The 20665-nt window shown below is 42.6% G+C and overlaps 1 protein-coding gene across 3 annotated transcripts in view; it reads right to left on the reverse strand.

Annotated features, from left to right (window-relative positions):
- Positions 1 to 20665, reverse strand: part of Epg5 (ectopic P-granules 5 autophagy tethering factor) — a 91101-nt gene that overhangs the window by 45001 nt on the left and 25435 nt on the right. For all 3 annotated transcript variants that reach the window (XM_057788480.1, XM_057788481.1, XM_057788479.1), the window contains exons 13-24: positions 18843 to 18983; positions 16168 to 16332; positions 14901 to 15020; positions 13934 to 14193; positions 12237 to 12377; positions 10835 to 10979; positions 10395 to 10592; positions 9441 to 9551; positions 8551 to 8670; positions 7503 to 7669; positions 6004 to 6225; positions 4140 to 4263 (exon numbers count right to left, since the gene is read on the reverse strand). In XM_057788480.1, the coding sequence (XP_057644463.1) occupies positions 4140 to 4263; positions 6004 to 6225; positions 7503 to 7669; positions 8551 to 8670; positions 9441 to 9551; positions 10395 to 10592; positions 10835 to 10979; positions 12237 to 12377; positions 13934 to 14193; positions 14901 to 15020; positions 16168 to 16332; positions 18843 to 18983 (1914 nt within the window). The remainder of the gene's footprint in view (positions 1 to 4139; positions 4264 to 6003; positions 6226 to 7502; positions 7670 to 8550; positions 8671 to 9440; positions 9552 to 10394; positions 10593 to 10834; positions 10980 to 12236; positions 12378 to 13933; positions 14194 to 14900; positions 15021 to 16167; positions 16333 to 18842; positions 18984 to 20665) is intronic.

The raw sequence follows: 20665 nt of genomic DNA on the forward strand, positions 1-20665 counted from the left end.
GGATATTTGTACTTATTGTATATAATTTCATAGTAGGTTTAGAACTCTCTTACTTAAATAAAAGGGGGAGGTGTTGCGGGAGGTCCTTCCGCTCCTCCAGCCAATAGCCGCCAAGATACCAGCCCATTGGGGCGTGGTATCTTTCCCTTTAAAAAAAGCGGCCACTTCCCTCCTCTCTCTCTTTACTTCCTGCTCCGGTTCCAGCGACTAGACTTCTTCCTAATTGTGTGCGCAGAGGGCTGTTGTCTGGGACGGTGATCTGTAAGTTTATTCCCCTTTAAATAAATACCACCCTATTAATCACAATTCCAAACTGGTGTGGGATTGTTTATGACTTGCGCCTTCACTGCTCAGTAGAGGACCTGAGCTCAGTTCCCAGCACCCATGTTAGACACTCACAACGGCCTGTAAATACAGCTCTGTGGAAACCAAAAGCTCCGGCCTCAGTAGGCAGCTGCATGAATATAACACACCCTCCCACAGACACACACAGACATGCAATCACAGATGAATTTAAATTTAAAATAAAATTAAATTTTTAAAATGTTTTTGTTTTTGTTTTTAAATAAAGACACTGAAGCTAGGCATGACAGCCATGCCTATAATCTCAGCTCTCAGGCTAAGGCAAGAGGCTTGCTGCAAATTCAAGACCTCTGGTCTACATAGTGAGTGACAGCCCACCTGAGCTACAGAGCAAGACAATGCATGATAAATTAACCTGGATTAAGCAATTTAAATTAAATTTTTAAAAAATGTACAAGAAATACAGGACACAGAAAAGTATGTTAAGCTACACCACAAAGGTAAAATCAACAAAAATTAAATGGGAACAACAATGGACAGAACTGGCTGGTTTCTTCAACAGATAAACTGTAAAAGGAAACAAAGAAACAGAAAACCTATAGATTAAATAGGTCCATCAACCACTCTCAAAATGTGGGTCCTGATTCCAAGTGCCAAAATAAATAAAAACCAAACCTTCAGAGAGATGGCTTAGCCACTAAGCACACTTGTGGGGGACTTGCTTTGGCAAAGGGCTTAGGTCTGGTTCCCAGCACCCACGGACAGTGGATCACAACTTCTGCACTCCAGTTCCAAGGGAGCCAACGCCCTCTTCTGGCTCCATGGGTACACAGACTAACATGCAGACAGAATACTCATACCCAGAAAATAAAAATAAATAAAATAAAATAAATAAATAAAAACCTTGATAGCATTTATGAGACAACTGGAATTGAACAGGCTCTAGGCCTGGTTTCCTCTATAGCTCATCTGCTTCTCTACCAGGAGTTAACTGTATACTAAATCTGGAGAACGTTTGATATATAAAGATTTTTAAAGATAAGGAACACCATAACTCAACATTTACATCTATCTTTATTTTTAAGATTTAATTTTATTATTTTTAATTTAATTTTATACTTAATTGTATGTGTGTATGTGCATGCACACATATGTGTGTATAGGAATATGAGGAGATGGAATGGTACATTCATCAAAGAATTTTTTTTCCACACAATGAAATATAATCATTAAAAAGGGAAAATAGCTGGGCATGGTGGCACACACCTGTAATCTCACCAACCTGGATAAGAGATAAGAGAATTGCCCAAGTTTGAGGCTAGCCTGGGCACACAAAGGAGATCTTTTGTCAAAAAATTTTAAAAATACATAAATATAAAAAGAAGGAATAGTGAGTGGGCTGTTCTTCTGAGTTCTGCACTCCACGGATCTCCATGGGGCGCTCACATTAGAACGGCACTCTATCAAACAAGAGGTCAGGAGCAAAATACACTAACAATGTGGTTCTGTGGCTCCTGACTTACTTTCTCTTTCTGAACTTCAAATGTCCTAAGGACTCAAGGGTCTTTAAGCTTCTCAGTCAGGCATTGCGACCAAGTCTCAAATCACTAATTCTAAGCCGACTGAAAGTCAGGGAATTAGTCCCATCGAGGTCCTGCTCACAGCCCTGCCCTATTGCAGCCAGCTGCGGCAGACCCTGTTACTGTGTAGACCCCTCCTGTAAACAGAGTGGCTCTGTCACCATCTGCACCATGTCTCTGTCAGGCATTCTCGGCATGGGTACAGACAGGATGAGACAGAGGCAGGTAAGCAAGACACAGAACAACCCAGATCCTGAACTTACACAAATCTACTTATACAGTCGTGTGTTAGATGGTAAGCAAAGGCTGATTGGGGAAGAGAGGCGAGACTGCTGGGAGGGACAGCTCACTGGGAAAGTCTGTGTATTTGTCTGGGGTGGGTATGTGTCCATGAGTTCAGGAGCTCCCAGAGCTAGAGTCACCTGACATGGGGATGGAACTGAATTTGGGTTCTCTGCAAGAGCAGTTTGGGTTCCTAGCCCCTGAGTTATTTCTCTAGCCCACATGATTACTAATTTTAAAGCACCCATGTCTCCACTATCTGTAAAGACTTGGGTAAAGATTAAGAATGCAGAGCACAAGAAAGAAATGAGTGAGGGACAGCATTCAAGAACTTTTCCTGCTCCTAAAGCCTTTTATTGTCACTGTATTTTGAGCCTTACATATTCTTTCTCAGGGTTGTGACACCTTTACTCTGTTTCCTAATCTAGCCAGTCCACTATCATTAAGCCCACTTTCTCTACCAGGCCCATTCCTGAATTCTCCATCTCTTATCTCCCTCCAGGCAGCCACCCTAACAGAGCTCTCTTCTGAAGGCATTTCCTCTTCTCTCATTCCTCTCTTGGTAAATAGCTCCTCCAGATAGCCCAAGTGGGGGTTGGGAGGACTAGCCATTCTTATAGATGTAATCATTCAAAATCCTTCCTCCAGGGCTCCAGTGAGATTGCTCAGTGGGTAAGAACACTAACTGCCTTTATGGTTTCCAACACCTACCTACATCAGGTAGGTCACAACTGCCTATAACTCCAGTTCCAGGGGATCTGATACCGTGACCTCGGAGGGCACCTGCACACACAGCACTCTTAAACTCACTCGGAAATAATAAATAACTGTTTAAAATCCTACTCCATTTACTCAACCATTGCCATAGTCATCTAAAGACTCCAGAACAAAACCCGGTCTTTGGGAAGGTGTGCGTGGCCCTCGCTGGCTCCGTCCTGGCCGGCGTCTGTGCTCTGCTTATGCTGCTCGGCTGCTCCATCCTCGCCACACCACTGTCATCACTTAACAACCATGTCTTCCCTTCAAGCATCACCAAGCTCCCACGAGTCCTCCGGAGCTCAGCTCACAAGTCACTACTTCAGGCTGGGCCTCAGTGGGCTCACAGGGCCACGCTGGCATTTCTCTCCCAGTCTTGATCACAGATGTGACCTCTGCACATTAGCTCTCCCTGCAAGCAGGACTCCTTCAGATTTCTCTTAGTATCTTTGGCATTAATAACCTGGCATTCAATAAATACTGGGGTAAGGAAGAGAAGAATAAAGGGAGGGAAGAAAGACAAATATATCTACAGTAGATGAAATTCTATATGCAGTGTGGAAACAGACAGGCTTAAGGAACCAACTGAAAGTCCCCCACATCTTAGAAGCTACTAAACCATATCCAGTGCAGGGTCAGCAGCTGCCAGAATTCAGCCCCTAGATAAAAATATTCCCAAGAGAGGCCTTCTTTTCTACTTCTCTGCCTCCTTTCAGAAACCTACAAGTTAGGGCTGACAAAGAATCACAGACGGTGGTGTGTGACAGAAAGAAACCTATTAGGACACAGAGGAAGTAAAGTCGAGTGGCTCCAGAAGGACAAATCAGAACTAGACACTGACAAGGAAACCTCTCCGTCACCTCCCTGTGCTGACCTATGACCTAGGTTATAGATCACCTAAAATGCATTCCTGTGCTTCCAAGGGTAGAGATGGTGGGACGTATTCAACAGGTCACAATTCAAATAAGCAAGAACACAGTCAGACAAAGGCTTTGTCCTTCAGGTTACAAAAAAACCTACAACAAGCTTCAGGCCTTCAGATGAGGCCAGGACAGAGCTGTCAAAGGGTTCATATATACACTGACTAAACCCACCAGAATGACTGTGTGATCACCATTCTGTAACAGTAAACAGATCTACTACTGGGTGAATATTTACATTTAGTTCAATTTACATTTAGAAATGCAAAAAAAAAAAAAGGTATTGTCATGGTTTTACCTGCTGATTCTGCATCACTTTTGCCAGCCTGTGAATATCATAATGCTTTGGTAAAGAAGGAATATAAGTATCTCCTTTTTGGAAATTTTCATCTTCTAGCCATAATATATATACATTGAAGAGCCTAAAAGATAAAAACACAATTACATAAAATGTAAAAAGATGTGCAGTCAAATGGAGTTTCTTATATTTACTAAGAACTCTGGTACCACCATCTGAGAGTAAAGAAAGGCTTCCATGAGTCTAGCAGCCACTGATTCTCCTAAGAAGTTCACAGTGGGACCCTCACACACCATTAAAACAAGATCCAATGGGCCGGAAAGATGGCTCAGAGGTTAAGAGCACTGATTGCCCTTCCAGAGGTCCTGAGTTCAATTCCCAGCAACCACATGGTGGCTCACAACCATCTATAATGAGATCTGATGCCCTCTTCCAGCCTGCAGGCATACATGGAGGCAGAACACCGTATACATAAAAAATAAATTTTTTTAAAAAAAAACAAAAACAAAACAAAACAATATCCAACTTATGTAACAGGTCTGAAAGGGGCTCGAGAGCCTTGCTATGGATGAAGGAGTAAGTGGAGGATATGCCTGCAAGAGTGCTCATACCACATCCTAGGATCTGAACTCTGTCCTGGTTGAGTCAGACAGAGCCAGTCTTAGTGCTTGGAAAATACCAAAAGCTAGTTTCTATCCAACTGCAAGCACTTGCCAGCTTAAGAGCAATGGCCACTCCTGTCTCAAGGAAACCATAAATAAACCTGTGGATCTGTGTACCTTGCTCTCATTAAAAAGGAATTTAAAAAAAAAAAAAAAAAAAAACTAGGCTTACAAAAGTTATGTCTTTATTTTTAAATATATTTTAACAGTTTGTTTATGTTTTGCTTTTTCAAAGAACAGAATCATCTATCAGCTAAAACCAATGGAATCCAAGGCATTGTTTGAAAACCAGCATGGAAAAGTAGTTTGCAGACACAGATGACCAAAAGGCAGCCTGGGGTAGCTCTGGCCAACAGAGCGGAAAACTACCTCCTTTATAAGCAGGGTAGGGTACCAAGGGCGAGAGCTACAGACAAGGATGGTGCATGCATAGATTTTTTTCTTCTAGCTCCTGACTCAGAAAAATGGATGCTTTCTAAAAACCCACAGAGGGAACTGAAGAGAGGGAGTATCAATGACCAAAATGTTCCATGAGAAAATCTCCTAGTAAAATTGGTTAAAAATAAAAGGGGAGGGTCCTTTAACCACTCACAGTAAGGGCTAAGAGCAAGTCTTGAGGGCCCTGGGGTCAAAGCAAGCCTGAGACCTGGGTTTCCTCGTTCACCAAGGTGTTCTGTAATTGAAGACAATGCCGAAAAGCCATATTTATGCGGTCTTGCTCGAAGACAACCATTTGGACTAAATTACATTTACAGGCAGAAACTACACTAACAAACCCTAGCTCACTCTGAAGTTCCAAACACTTAGGGACAGACCAATCTGTGCCCAGAATGATAAGCCCCTGGATCCTACCAAGGATCTCAGAGCTAAGAAACCCTGTATTAGTCATTTCTTTCTTTTAACAGCTATTTAAAAGGTTCTGGTAGTTATATGCCTACTATGATCAATTTGTTTGGGCTTGTCACTATTTTCACATAAGAAAGAGAAGAGTACCAGCCCTCTGGGTTATTACTCAGGCTCAAACACTCAACAAAGCTACATCCAAACTTCTCATGGAAACATCTCTAGGTATGAATCAGTGTCAAAGCTACCTCCCAAATACAACATAACAATTTAAGAGTAACATCTGAGCTCTGTATCAAAGCTAACCTCTCCAACATTGTCTGAGCCACAAATACCAGCAGACAGCTAAGCTACCTTACCTTACTAGCTCCCTGTGCAGTTCTGGAGATGTCAGGTAAGCAGGGGTCCCAGCCTGCGGCTCTGCTGTCCCTTCACTGCCCTCTGCTGGAACACGGAGGGCCTTGCTTGCAGCATAGTGGAAGTCAGCCACCTCAGTCAGGCGTCTTTTCATGTCTTTCAACAAACTGATATGCGAGGGACTTTGAAAAAACCTTCTTCCAATACAACCATCTATGGGCAACCTTAAAGAATAAGGAGAACTTAGAGCCTTTGAGCAGAAAATGCCTAAGTGGCTGAACATAGCAGTCAATCAGTGAGTTATCTTGCTATACCTCAAAAGCTATTTTGAGGAAATAAGGAAAGGGTATACAGAGTTCCCCTGAGCTGAGTCCATTTCCATGGTTCTAATTATCCATAGTCAACCATGGTACAAACAGAAAATTCCAGAAATAAGTAATATATGTTTAGTTTTACTTTTTATTCCTTTTAGTGTGTGTGTGCATGTGTGTGTGTGTGTATGCACGCACACGTGTGCATGTGTGTGAGAGAGTGCAGGTGGACACATTCCATATCATTAGTGTAAAAGCCAGGAGAGCTTTTAGGAGTTGGCCTTTCTCCTTTTACTGTGAGTTTCTGGGATCCAATTCAGGTTGTCAGGTTTGCATGGCAGGCACTGCTACCCACTGAGCTATCTTGCCAGTCCTAGCAACTTTTATTACAGAATACTGTTATACTGAGCTTTCTTTAGCAGCATATATACTAAACTAGTATGCTGTTGTAATTGTTTATCACATTAATAAACTCTGTTTATCTCTTGCTATGTCCAATTTATAAACTGAACTTTATCATAGGTATGTATGCAGAGGATGTAGAGTTTGGTACCAACTGAGGCTTCAAAACTCTACAGGGCATCGTGGAATGTGACCCTAGAGATAAGGGGGAAATACAGGAAAGTGCCCTTGAAAAGAATGAAACACTACAAATCAGGGCATCGGTCTCTGTTCGTGAAGAACTCGAAATCTAACAGAAAAGAGAGGGAACCAAAAGTCCGTCTGCTTCTTTATGTTTCAAAGGAATGAAGGAAGGGGCTGGAAGGGAAATAACCAGGGCTGGAGAGCAGAGCTTGATGCAGTAGACAGTCTGGGCAGGTCAGCAGTACTATGCAGCATCCCCATGCACAGCCAAGGGTTACACTCATATATCACTCCTCTTCATAAGGTCCCCTTGCGGGCCTCAGGGAGGTCACATATGTAGGCTCAGCTTGAAGCATCTTCTCTCCCTATACACCTCCAGAGGTTCTCTGCTGAACCTTGCCCAGTCCCCAGGTACTGTCTTTGCCATGTTAGGAAGAGATGAGGGTAAAGAGAAGTTGCCACAAGGCACCCCAAACTCCATTAAGACCAAGTCTCTTAAGTATTGGGCACAGAAAGAATCCTAGCTATGACGCTAACACATCCTCCACAGCAGACCATCTCAGAAGTGAGCTGATAGGAACTTCCTACAGCACTGGGTACCATACCCATATTGTGGTCCAGGGCGATGAAGATATAGGAGGAAGAACTTCTGCCAAATGAGTGGAAGAAGAGGATGATCGGAAGGTGTGGCCAGAGCCTGGTGGGCCCAGCGATAAATCATCATCCTCTGCAGGGATGGGACGATGGGCAGCTTCAGCTGGACCTGGGCTTTCTACAAAAGAACTGAGCTTTATCAATCCCCAAACGAACACAATCAAAACACTATGCTCTAGAGGTAAACATTCTGTTTTCACTTCCATAAGAAACAGCTATTAAAACATTTTCCAAGCTCACTAGCTGACATTTTAACCTCTTTGGCAATATGCTAGCAACTTTAATAAAATCTTAACTTCATAAAGCAATTCAGTCAAATGACAGAGAACCAAAAATGAATCTGTCAAATTTTATCAATCTTGAAAGTCTATATTCTGTTTTGTTTTGTTTTGTTTTTGTTTTTCAAGACATGGTTTCTCTATGTAACAACCCTGGCTGTCCTAGAACTTGCTCTGTAGGCCAGGCTGGACTGGAACTCACAGAGATCCTCCTGCCTCTGCCTCTTGAGTGCTAGGGTTAAAGGAGTGGGCCACCACCACCCATTGAAAATCTAGAGTTTAACAGGGCTTTTAGGGACTGAAGAATTCCTTGACAGACTCTGAAACCTGAAAGCAAAGCCTCCACTACAGTCATACAGTAGATTTCTGGTCTGAACCATTAGCCCAGGCTATTTCACATGCTGGTCACCGCAAATTTTCCAAAGAAACTCAGAGACTCAAAATCTCTGAAGCAGGCACCAGAAACTGACTTTTCACAAGGTATAACGAGGAGTTTGGGGTATACTTGGGCACAAGAACAACCACTTCACGGCAATAGCAACCCCCTACATTCAGACTAAGATGGCAGTCCTGTGTGACAGGGTGGGGACTTGGAGAAGCCAACAGAGCCTTTGGTTCCACAGGATTTCAGATGCTGAATGGAGGGTTAAGTGGCTGCATGAATGGCTCAGTTGAGAGTGTAAGCCACCTCCAGTAACTCGGATGCAGGACACTACTGTACCTTTAGAGCTTGGTCAGGGGTAAAAGCATTTATAACCAATTCCCCTTCGACAACTCTTCGGAGCTGAGAGTCCTCTTCAAAGATGGATTCCATGTTCAGCACAGTCCATGCAAACCAAACCTACAACACCAAGCAAAAGGGAAGGAAAGAATCCACTAATTCCAATTGATGTACATATCCTGCTTACAAGTTTAAATCTTTTTAGGATTGAAGGTATGGTTCAGTGTACAGCATTTGCCTGGTGTGTGCAGGTCCCTCAATTTGATCTATAGCATTGAAAAACACACACATACAGACATCAGGCAACTAATACTGAGCTTCTAAAGTTCCTATGTACTTAATAAGTGAGTATGTTCTTGTCACATGTATACAATTACTGAAAAATGCTAAATTTTTCTAGGGGTAAAATGATGAGGACTGCATTTGGGGGTGGAGTATTCTAGAGCTGGGCAGGAAAGATGGCCCATCAGTCTCAGTGAGGCAGGAAAGCAGAAGTAGAAAGGAAAGCATAAGTCTACATAGAGTGAGGAACTGGTGTCGACTCAGTCCCCAGGAGAGCAGGCTAATAGACTCAGGATCCTACTGGGGCGTAAGGGAGAGAACAGCTATGACCTTACGCACCCTGAGATGGGCAGTGTGGCCGAGGCCACACACTGAGTGCTGACTAAGGTCTGTTCTGAGTGCTGCACATACACGTTCAACTACAGTCCCGTCTGAGCACGAGGACACTGAAGGCAGAGGTATAAGCAAGCCACCCAAGGCACGGAGCTAGAAAAGCAGAATCACTCTGAAACCTGGGCCACATACCGCCAACACTTGATCTCTCTCCACTCAGCCCCCGGCCAGCCTCAGTAAAGATGGTAACAAATGGCCCTCAGTAGACAGCATACCTGCGTGGACATGGACAAGCCCTCCACGAAAGAAGGTGTGATGTTGCCTGCCACAATCCAGCTCACCAGCGAAGAGAGCAGACTCCGGTCACAGTGGTAACCCAAAGCGTTCTACATAGGGGAAGAGAAGCAACAGAGTCTTTGAAGACCCTATCACTGACTCTTCCAAGGGTATTAGCAGTTACCTCTACATTGGAAGATTCCAACAGGACACAGGTTTTGTGGTGTTGCTGAACTCAGTTTCAAGTGTTTCATTCAGAATTTTGTCTCTATGTTCATCTGGGAAATTTGCCTATGATTTTCTTTTTTTATCATCTCCTTAACTGTTTTCGGTATCAGAGTAACACTCCTTTTCATTTTTTGAAATAGTCTGGAGGGCATTGCAATTAGTTCTTTAAAGGTCTGGAGAGTAGATCAATGACCCAGTCATGAGCAAGTGCATGATGTACATGTATGAAAATACTATCCTGGATGTCATAACAATGTATACACTAACTGAAAAAGAATTTTAAGAATGGGTCTGTCTGCTGCAGTAATCCCAGGGTGCACCATGGAAAACCATAATGACGTCCCTGCAGTAGTCCCAGAGAGCACCATGGGAAACCATAATGACGTCCTGCAGTAGTCCCATGGTGCACCACGGGAAACCATAATGACGTCCTGCAGTAGTCCCAGGGTGCACCACGGGAAACTGTAATGACGTCTGCTGCAGTAGTCCTGGAGCAGACCAAGGAAACACAATGAGCATTACAGAACCCTAGTGTACTCACTCCTCTATGCAGTCCCTGGGATATAGCCAGTGGACTATGGCTACCGAGATAAAAACAACTTTAAAGTGTAATTTATAATAAAAAAAATGAGTTGCCATAGATTATTACCAGGAATTGTATATTAGGAGACCCTTTTAGCAGCTAATATCTAGCCAATGGCTGAAACATATTTTCTTGCAGTTACCTTGTGCTGTTGGTAAAGCAATTTCTGCACACAATCTTCCTGCATCAGGTGAAAAGCTGTTTTACACAAATGGTCCATGAGGAAGAGAATGGGCTGTTCTCGGTACCACAGATGCTGGCTTATGAGAGCCTGGACCCAGAACTCTAACACAGCCACAGGACCTACTTCATTAGGCTGCATGCTCACACATATGTGTGCCTGTGAAGAAGTTCAGGAGATGTGGAAGATTAACAACCTCCCTCCCTTCCTCCCTCTCTCTCTCTCCCTCCCTCCCTCCCTCCCATTGTTAGAACACATGCAAATACTATCTTCTTCCACAAAAGGCCAACTCTAACAGCCTTCCTGTACCAAGAGATTGGCACGCCCATGTCATAAGAGCTAACACCACAAGTTCTGTGGGAAGAGGAGGAACATATTGAGGGATTTGTTAGGGCCCTGACCTGGATCATGCTGTTAAGAAGTTTCACGTTGTCCCCGTGGCTGGTTCCTGTCAGATGCTGTGCCACTTTGTGGGTGACCTGCTGCGTGACCCCCTGAGGAACACCACTGTCCAAGTGCAGGAAGAGGAGAAGGCTCGACATAAACCTGAAGAGAACAAAGGATCACACCCTTACCTTCCAATCAGGCAGAATTGCGAGTGGTCCTGTGTGGGGTTTTGTTGGTTAGCTTTGCTATTCTCTGCTGTCTGAGACAGGGTCTCATGGAGCCCAGCCAGCCTCTAACTTGTTATGTTGCTGAAACCGCCCTTGAACACCAGACCTCCCGAAGTGCTGGAATTATAGACAGGTACCACTGTAGCAGATTTGGGGCAATGGGTAGGTGGTGTTTAGGGAGGGAGCAAGAGCTGTAAGCATGCTAGACAAGTGCTCTACCATTGAGTTATATGGCCAGAGCTCTTTTCTTTCTCTTTTTAAAAAGCTGAGCCATTCTTTATGTGTACAGTGTTCTGCCTGCATGTATGCCTGCGAGCCAGAAGAGGGTACCAGATCTCATTACAGATGGTTGTGAGCCACCATGTGGTTGATAGGAATTGAACTCAGGACCTCTGGAAGAGCAGTCAGTGATCTTAACCTCCAAGCCATCTCTCCAGTACATACACACACACACACACCCCAGAGCTCTTTTCATTAACAGCAGATAATTACTTATGAAGAAACAGAAAAATGTTAAATTGGTTCCATTTTCCATGTTTTTAGGGACTCTGATAAACCTCTCATAACAATAAAACTAGAATCATTAATCTAAACAATGTTCATTAACCATATTGTAAACAGGAGTACAGAAGTTTTCTGTCTTTTTAAAAAAATAAAAATAGCCAGGTGGTAGTAGTATACAGCTTTAACCCCAGCACTCAGGAGGCGGAGGGGGGTGGATCTCTGTGAGTTCAAGCCCAGCCTGGTCTACAGAGCAAGTTTCAGGATAGGCTCCAAAGCTACAGAGACCCTGTTTTGAAAAACAAATGAATGAATGAATGAATGAATGAATGAATGAATAAATAAATAAAACAATCAAACAATCAAACAACAACAAAAAAAACACTATTAGGAGACAGAGGGATGGCTCAGCAGTTGAGGGCATGTACTACTCTTACAAAGGAGACAAGTATTGTTCCCAGCATCCACATCGGATGTCTAACAGCCAGCTCCAAGGAATCTCTGACACCCTCTTCTGGCCTCTGTTCCTCTGTATGCATGTGCCCATACTGACACACAGACTCACAAAGTACATAAAATTAACAATAAAAATAAATCTTAAAAAAAAGACAGACTGTTAATTTACTCTAGAAACCAAAAAACGTCATTTCTACTTGCTGGGATATTTCTGTCAGCAGAATATACTCACTGCTCATTCTTTAGAAGGTAATACTGGCAAGGGTAGAACATGGGTAGAATCTTATCCAGAACATGGACCACTGCTCTCAAGTGCCTTGATTGGACCAGCATTCCCAACAGAGAGATTCCTTCTGCACATAACTTCTCGATGCTACAGAGGAAGAAAGGGAAAGCAAGTACTCAATAGCTCGTTCATAAGACCGTATCCCTCCAGTGAAATGCAAGCCTATAGGACCCAGAGTCGCTCAGTTCTCTAACATTTTTATGACTAACCTACACACAGAATTACTACAATCATAACTTAGGAATACAAAGAGTTCTTAAAAGTCTCATTTATATTTTCATCTCATTAGATGAGTAATTTGAAAGCATTGTGCTCAAATTTACATGATATCCCAGGAACAAGATGAGAACCCACAGTTGGCCTAACTCAAGTGTCCCAGAAGCTACTGCAGCCAAGGGGAGATTGTAAAGCAAATTCAGTCTGTCAGCTTAAACTGCAGTGTGTCAGATACATTTTCTTTTCCTTTGAAATAATTTCAAAGGAATAATATATATAGATAGATTATTTTTCTTTCTTTTCAGAGGATATATATATATATATATCAAAGTATTGAACAGAATAAAGGGCTGGCCACTTTAGGCCTGTGTCCAGCTCCAGGGATCCATAGACTCTGGCCTACACAGGTAGCCACACACATTATGGCATACACTTACATATATATTTTTTTAATTATATAAATCTTAAGAAATATCTCTTAAAAGCAGTGTTTTAGCATGACCATGACCCTGGGTGACTTTCCCACTATTATTGCCTGTATTCCCTATAGTGTTATATTTGTGTCCATCTAAGTCTGTCTATTCTACACCCGAGAGCCAGCCCAACTGCTCTAAGTTACTTCTCTTCTACTCACAGACTGTAGCTATGAAACACTTCCAAAGGAAAACACGTATTCTCCTTCACTCCCATCAGTGGTCAGTATGTACAAAAAGAAGCCAGCAATGACTAACAACTACAGTATCAGAATGGATACAGCATCCGGGGAAATCATGAAACAAATTAAAAAACCATAGTCAGAGAATCAACAGACCAGACACTGTTCTGAGAATGCAATGAGCACTGTGACGAACTCACGTTCCATAAAACCAGTCAGTACAATCATTTCCATCTCAGGGGTGAGGAACCTGGGGTCTAAGAAACTACCGTGGCACTAGAGCTCTGGGAACAAAGCAATGAGTGCACTCCTAAATAAGCGCCCCCTTCTCTAGAGCAATTCTAGATCAAGCGCGCTCTCACCCACTTTCACATTTGTCCTACTACACGGCCGCCCCTGGCCTCGGTTAAGGGTATCTCCTGATTTTCCTCCTCTCACCTCCTCCCTATCAGGTAGCTGTACCTATCTATACTCATCCATTCTACCAGCATTTTTAACTATATACTTGTGTACAAGTTCTGTAGACACACAAGGGAATAAGAAAAGTCCCTATCTTCTACAGGGAAGCTTTAGATGCGTTAAAACTATATATTTGTTTTGGCAAATAATCAGGAATTAATTTAGGCATTATTTCTCCTTTTATAACAAGGATCATTACTTGACCCTAATTAACACCCTATGGGTTTAATGAAGGTCTCATGATTGGGATGTAAAAACATGAGTTTCCAGAACTCCTACCATCAGAGTACCCTGGAGGTTCAACATACAGTACCTGTGGCCAACAGCTGTCACAGCTAAAGCAAGATAGCAGCCAATGGGCATGCCTGATTTCACAGCCTTCAAAAGAGGATGAAACACAGATGACTCTGTCATGTCAGGTACCGCGCTGGAGAAGGGAACAACTGGACAATTCTGCTGTGTTCTAAAATCATTTTTGTGTAATTTTAACCTCAAGATCAAATTCCAGGCCCACTGGTTAAATGAGGTCTCAGGAGTCTCTCCATATCGAACAATACTGGCCAGATAGGAAACCTATGACAATCATTCATTTTAAACAATGTTAGTCATATACAAATTAAACAGCAACTTAAATTTCCCACCTCTGCTGTGATCAACAGGGCCCTGAGAAGACAAGGCACTGTTTTCTTCCCTTCAGTGGATCACAACTTCCCACTCCAACGACAAGCTTTATGAACCTGATCTCGGCTCAACACCACAGTGCTGGTAAACACATCCAACAAGTCAGAGTTAGGGGCCTCGCGGATAGCATTTACCACCTTAGTAGTATAAAAAGTAATATCAAGCCACCAGCAATTCTATCAACTTGCAAAGGCTTAAAAAATGTCACTCACTTCTCCTGAGTTGTACGTGGGAGCTCCAGCACAACCCAATAGCTCAATCCAAATTCTCAAAGACAAATGGTCACAAAAAGATTAATTTTGTCATGTGTGGTGGGACAGGTCTTTAATATCAGAATTTGGGAGGCAGAGCCAGACAGATCTTTCTGAGTTCGAAACCAGTCTGGTCTATATAGTGAGTTTCAGGACAGCAGGGGCTACATAGTGAAACCCTATCTCAAAAATAAAGGACAACTTTTTAAGAAAAAAAAATCTTTAAAAACTATAAAAATTAAATTTAGTATCTTGAATTAGCATAAAGAGTTCTTAGAAAACATAAAAATCAGAACTATAATTTCATCTTCCCAGGCAGTTTTTAAGGAAGACTTATGTTGGCAGTACCTGTTTCATACTCTCGGAAATAAGCCCAGTGTAAGGCTTCTGTGACAGGTGCTTCTGATAAGCCTCCAGGACCAGCAAGGCTACTTCAGTGTGCAGAGCTTGATCCAGATGAAGTGTGCCCTTTGAAGCAAAGTTACAAATATACCATTCTGTATTTAATAAACAGCCCTTTAGAAAACAACAGCAAAGGCAGAACAACAAAACAGGACATTGGATCCGGAAGATGAAACTGTAACATGACACCAGGGGAAGAACCCTCAACTCTAAAGAACATGTACACTGCACCAAGGCCTGCCTGAGTCAACCCCAGGACCTCCACCCCATCCTAGATTGTAGGTTAAGAACCTTACCACCTATCAATAAGAAATGCTTATTATCAACCACACAAGAAAATATTGAACACATTAAGTACATTCCTGTTTGTTGTTCAGCATCAGTGAAAATACCACACTCAGAAGTACAGGTAAATACTGCCTTATAGGCCGGGCAGTGGTGGCGCATGCCTTTAATCCCAGTACTCAGGAGGCAGAGGCAGGTGGATCTCTGTGAGTTCAAGGCCAGGCTGATCTACAAGAGCTAGTTCCAGGACAGGCTCCAAAGCTACAGAGAAACCCTGTCTCAAAAAAAAAAAAAAAAAAATACTGCCTTACAAGCCTGGAGTTACCTATAATATTCCCAAATAGTCTGTGGCAAGTTTCAAAAGCTCCACTCCCTAGCTTTCACAGCAGCTGACCCATGGCTCTAACAAAGGAGGGAGGAGACACTCAGAGGGATCTGGATGAAAACATGTGGGAAATGGAAGGCCTATAAATGTTCCCATGTGCTCCATGGATCCACCAGTGTTCACCTGTCCAGTGCTCAGGGCACAGGCATCCACTACCCTACCCAGCTTTTACGTGGTTGCTGGAGACAGAACTTGGGTCCTCATGCCTGTGCAAGCACTTTACCAACTGAGTCAACTCCCCTCCAATGGGATAATTTTTAATGCAGAATACCTTCATCAGAAGATGTTCACGACACAAAGCAGAGCTGAAGAAAGGGTAATTTGGGGGGTGTAGCTCTGTGGTGGAGGGCCTTCAGGCATGTTCAAAGTCCTAGGTTCAGTTCCCAGAGGATGAAAGGGAAGATGAGGAGAGCTTAAACTCTACACAGCTGAAAGGATGTGCAGGTCTAGCAAGTGGCACAAAGAGATGCTAAGCTAATGCTTTAAGAAATGCTTTCCTGAACTGATGCAGGCAAAATCTCCTGTTTCTCAGGAAGGGCGTACCTGTTCAGCAAATCCCCAGTTCAGTCCTTCTAGGGTCACACAGGCCAACTTGTTCTTGACACCTGTCAGACTGTAATTCAGTAGCCAATCCCGAATCACAGCTACCTCAGAGGCAGAAGGTTTCCAGAGATACAACGGCAATTCTTTAAACAAGTATAAAGAAACCTTTTAAAAAAGAAAAGAATTAAGTGTAAAACTCAGGAATAGCCAGGTGGTGGTGGTGCACACCTTTAATCCCAGCACTCAGGAGGCAGAGTCAGGCGGATCTCTGTGAGTTCTAGGCCAGCCTGGTCTTCAGTGCAAGTTCCAGGACAGTTAGGGCTACACAGAGAAACCCTGTCTCAGGAAAAAAAATACTCAGAAACAATATTATATTACCCAAAGCATTATCAAATTGCTTGCAAATTTTCCTTGGAAAGGATGTGGAGGTGAATTTGATTTTGAGACAAGTAAAATTAAAATCATGGACAAACAAATAAAATTAAATGCATTTTGAGTTTTTTTTTTTCTTTGGTTTTTCCAGACAGGGTTTCTCTGTAGCTTTGGGGCCTGTCCCGGAAGTCACTCTTGTAGACCAGGCTGACTTTGAACTCATAGAGATCATCCTGCCTCTGCCTCCTGAATGCTGGGATTAAAGGCCTGCACCACCACTACGCAGTCTAAATGCATTTCTAAACTAATGATATACCTAAAACACAGGCAATCCTTTGCAAAGGTCAGGTTTTCTTAGTATGTAATTGGTATGTTTTCATCCAGGTAAACCACCATACTAAAATACAAATTTCTTCCTTCCTTCCTTCCTTCCTTCCTTCCTTCCTTCCTTCCTTCCTTTCTTCTTTCTTTCATTTTTCGAGTTAGGGTTTCTCTGTAGCTTTTGGAGCCTGTCCTGGAACTAGCTCTTGTAGACCAGGCTGGCCTTGAACTCACAGAGATTCACCTGCCTCTGCCTCCCTAGAGCTGGGATTAAAGGCATGCACCACCCCGGCCTGGCTAAAACACAAATTTAAAGTGATGATAAATCAGGAAAAAGTCACTGAGTTTTTAAAGCATTTTTCTCCTCTACAATGGCATCTAAAGATACTTCTATTTGCTGAAACTCAATCTGTTGAGACAGAAGGAGGTCAATGTGAAGACAGATGAAATCAGATCAAGAGTTGGTATCTTCTGAAACTGGATGCTGGGTTCACTATGAAATTCTATTTAACATTGTCTGTCTGTCTGTCTATCTATCTATCTATCTATCTATCTATCTATCTATCTCTCATTGTCTTTCTCTTTCTCTCTCTCTCTCTCTCTCTCTGTCTCTCTCTCTCTCTCTCTGTGTGTGTGTGTGTGTGTGTGTGTGTGTGTGTGTGTGTGTTTATGTATCCTAGTCCTACGTGTAGATGAGAACAGGCTTTGGGTGAGGTGGACGGGGACCCGGGGACAAATCTTCTTTTACCTTTATGTGGGTTCTAGAGATAACATCGGTCATCAAGCTTGCAGATCAAGCACTTTATAAGTTATCTTGACAGCCCTCTACTTTACACATATTTGAAATATTCTATATTAAAATGGGTTTTCAAACCTGTGCTGGCCAGTAGTGGCGCACACCTTTAGTCCCAGCACTCGGGTGGCAGAAGCAGGTGGATCTCTGTGAGTCTGAAGGCAGTCTAGTCTACAAGAGCTAGTTCCAGGACAGTTAGGACTGTTACACAGAGAAACCCAGTCTCGAAAAACCATAATTAATTAATTAAGTTAAATAAATAAAACATGTTTGCACAAAAAAAAGTCTACAACACTACTTTTTAAATTACCTGTATGCACAAATTAAGAAAATGCAGGTTCACTTAATGAAATTTCCTTTAAGGGGAAACAGAGTAATAAACTTTATGGTGTCACTTTTGTTTTATGGATTTTTTTGAGTCAAGGTCTTACTCAATATCCCGGGCTGACCTGTAACAATAGGCTGACCCTGGCCTAGGCTAGCTTAGAACTCACTGTGATTCTCCTGTCTCAGCCTACAAAGTCCTAGACTTACAGGCAGGAGACACTGCGTTCATCTGACTCCTTTTATAATGTTTTAATAGGGCTGGTCAATGAAAATGCAATGCAAGTACTATATGAAGTTCTGATTTTACTAATAGCTACAACTTAAACTTCAAAAATGGAAAATTAATTTTAACAACATTGCTTCATATATCCATTATAATATGAAATGTTATAAAATATTAAACATTTCTTCAAAATTCAGTAATTTACACATGAAGTACATTCTAATTAGGGACTGCATCCAAATCAATACATTATAGTCATCTGTATCCATATCATCAGACATTACAGGTTTAGAATTTCCAGGCTCTTGTGCTGTTCCAAATTGTGGCCAGAACAAAATCTAAGAAAGACTAACAGGAATGGATTTTATTGGTGTGATGCTAATCTTGATTGTCAACTTGACTACATCTGGATTCAACTCAAACAGATACAGCCGGGCTGCTTCATTAATTCAGGAATCTGTGTTTGTTTATGTTTTTCAGGACAGGGTTTCTCTGTACAGCAGCCCTGGCTGTCATGGAACTTGCTTCGTAGGCCAGGCTGCCCTCACCCACATCTGCCTCTGCGTGCTGGGATTAAAGGCATGTGCCACCATCCCAGCTACTTCAGGACCCTTTCAAAAGAACACTCGGCATTCTCACCATTCCAACTTGGTCAATGGTCTCTTGCACTCTATCCAAAAGGACAGAAATAGTCTCAGGATGAACAGCTGTGATGGCCCCCAAAAGCTCACGACCAACCTTTGAAAAAGTCTCTCTGGTGGACAAGGTGACATAAGATACCTAAATGAGAGATGGGGGAAGAATGGCACTTTTAATGCTAATTACCAAACAAAACACATTTTCAAAAAAAATTTTCCCCACAAACATAATCTCACATTGAGCCTCAGCTGACAGTGTTCATTCCCAGCTGCCCAGACTTGAAAAAAATCACTCAGAAACTATATTATTTGCAGTACTGTTTGGCCAACAGCTTAAGTGTAGCTAGCCCTTACATCTTAAATTAACCCATTTCTATTATTTTCTATTTTATCATGAGGCTCGTGGCCTACTGGCAGGCTCCAACCAGCATCTCAGTCTTTCTCCTCTGGCAGCTACATGGCTTCTCACTGACTCCGCCTGCTCTCTCCTTCTCTATCCGCTTGGAATTCCCACCTTGCCCTATTCTGCTAAGCCACTAGCTGAAACGGCTTTATTCACTAACCAATAAAAGCAACACATAGACAGAAGGACCTCCAACACCATGACACCATGGTCAAAACTAAGTTAGAACTTGAGATAGCAAACTACCCACGATGAGACAGGAAGGTGGTAGGAGAGAGAACAGCAAATGGCAATGGCAAGTTCAAGGGCTGGGCTCAAAGGGTGTATCCCAGCAATGCACAGGGGGCAGGAGCCTGAAGCCATGGACCAGGAGAATCATTTGAGTCCAGAATATGGAGGCCTTTGGTTAACATAGTAAGATCTCATCTCAAAAAGAAAGTTTCTCCTTCACAATGAAACAAATGAGTATCTAAACATTAATTTGAGGAAACCACTAAAATGATTGTTTTCTTTCCTTTTTTTTTTTTTTTGTTTCTTTGTGTATCTCTGGCTGCCCTGACTTGCTCTGTAGACCAGGCTAGCCTCGAACTCACAGAGATTTGCCTGCCTCTGCCTCCCAAATATTGGGATTAAAGCATGCTTAGCCTAAAATGAATTTTTTGAAAATACATTTCATAGAAATACATAATCCCTTCTACAAAATAAAACCCTAAGTGTAAAGTTCTAAACCCTCAGTGTGTACAGGACTGTCCTCCAAGACAAACAGCAGCCATCTTCAGGAATTCGCCGGGCCTGCCTACAAATGACCATCACAGCTGGGTTGTTGACACAGCTGTGAGTCCCTCAAAGGAGGAGAGAGGAGAGATCTATTGGACCCTCCCCCACACCTGAGAATCCCGCCATTTCTATGCAGTTTTATCCTAACTGTCCAAGACCCCAGAGCCTGGGATCTCAAGGAGGTCTTTGCAATCCTTGCACTTCTCCTCTAGAAGAGAAGGGGCCCATAGGTACTAAGAAATACAAAGATCTTTCCTCAGCCTGTCGTTGTGTAATGAGGAAGATTAAGGCAGATTAAGGCAAGTTACCTTTTCCGTTTAAGATGGACAACTAACAGCAGAGCTAAACCAAACTTCTCTTCCAAGTTCAATGTTTGACCTATGATCTCATTTCAAGTGACCTGGAAGTCATGTTTCCGTGTTACTGACAGGAGCAGAGGAGTGACGTTTGGTGTGTGGCTATAGTAACAAAAGCTGCAACGACAGGCTGTGGTAGACTGACTTTTCCTTCCCAAAAGTCTTCATCAAATGCCGAGAGATAGTAGTGGGAAACGGAATAATGAATTATAGGTTTCAAAGTTCCCTAAAGCCAAAGATGTTCTTTTGATTTTCCATCCCGTCCGTAAGTGCAAGCAACAGCTTGTA

The sequence above is a fragment of the Chionomys nivalis genome, chromosome 14 (assembly GCF_950005125.1).
Source record: "Chionomys nivalis chromosome 14, mChiNiv1.1, whole genome shotgun sequence".
NCBI lineage: Eukaryota > Metazoa > Chordata > Mammalia > Rodentia > Cricetidae > Chionomys > Chionomys nivalis.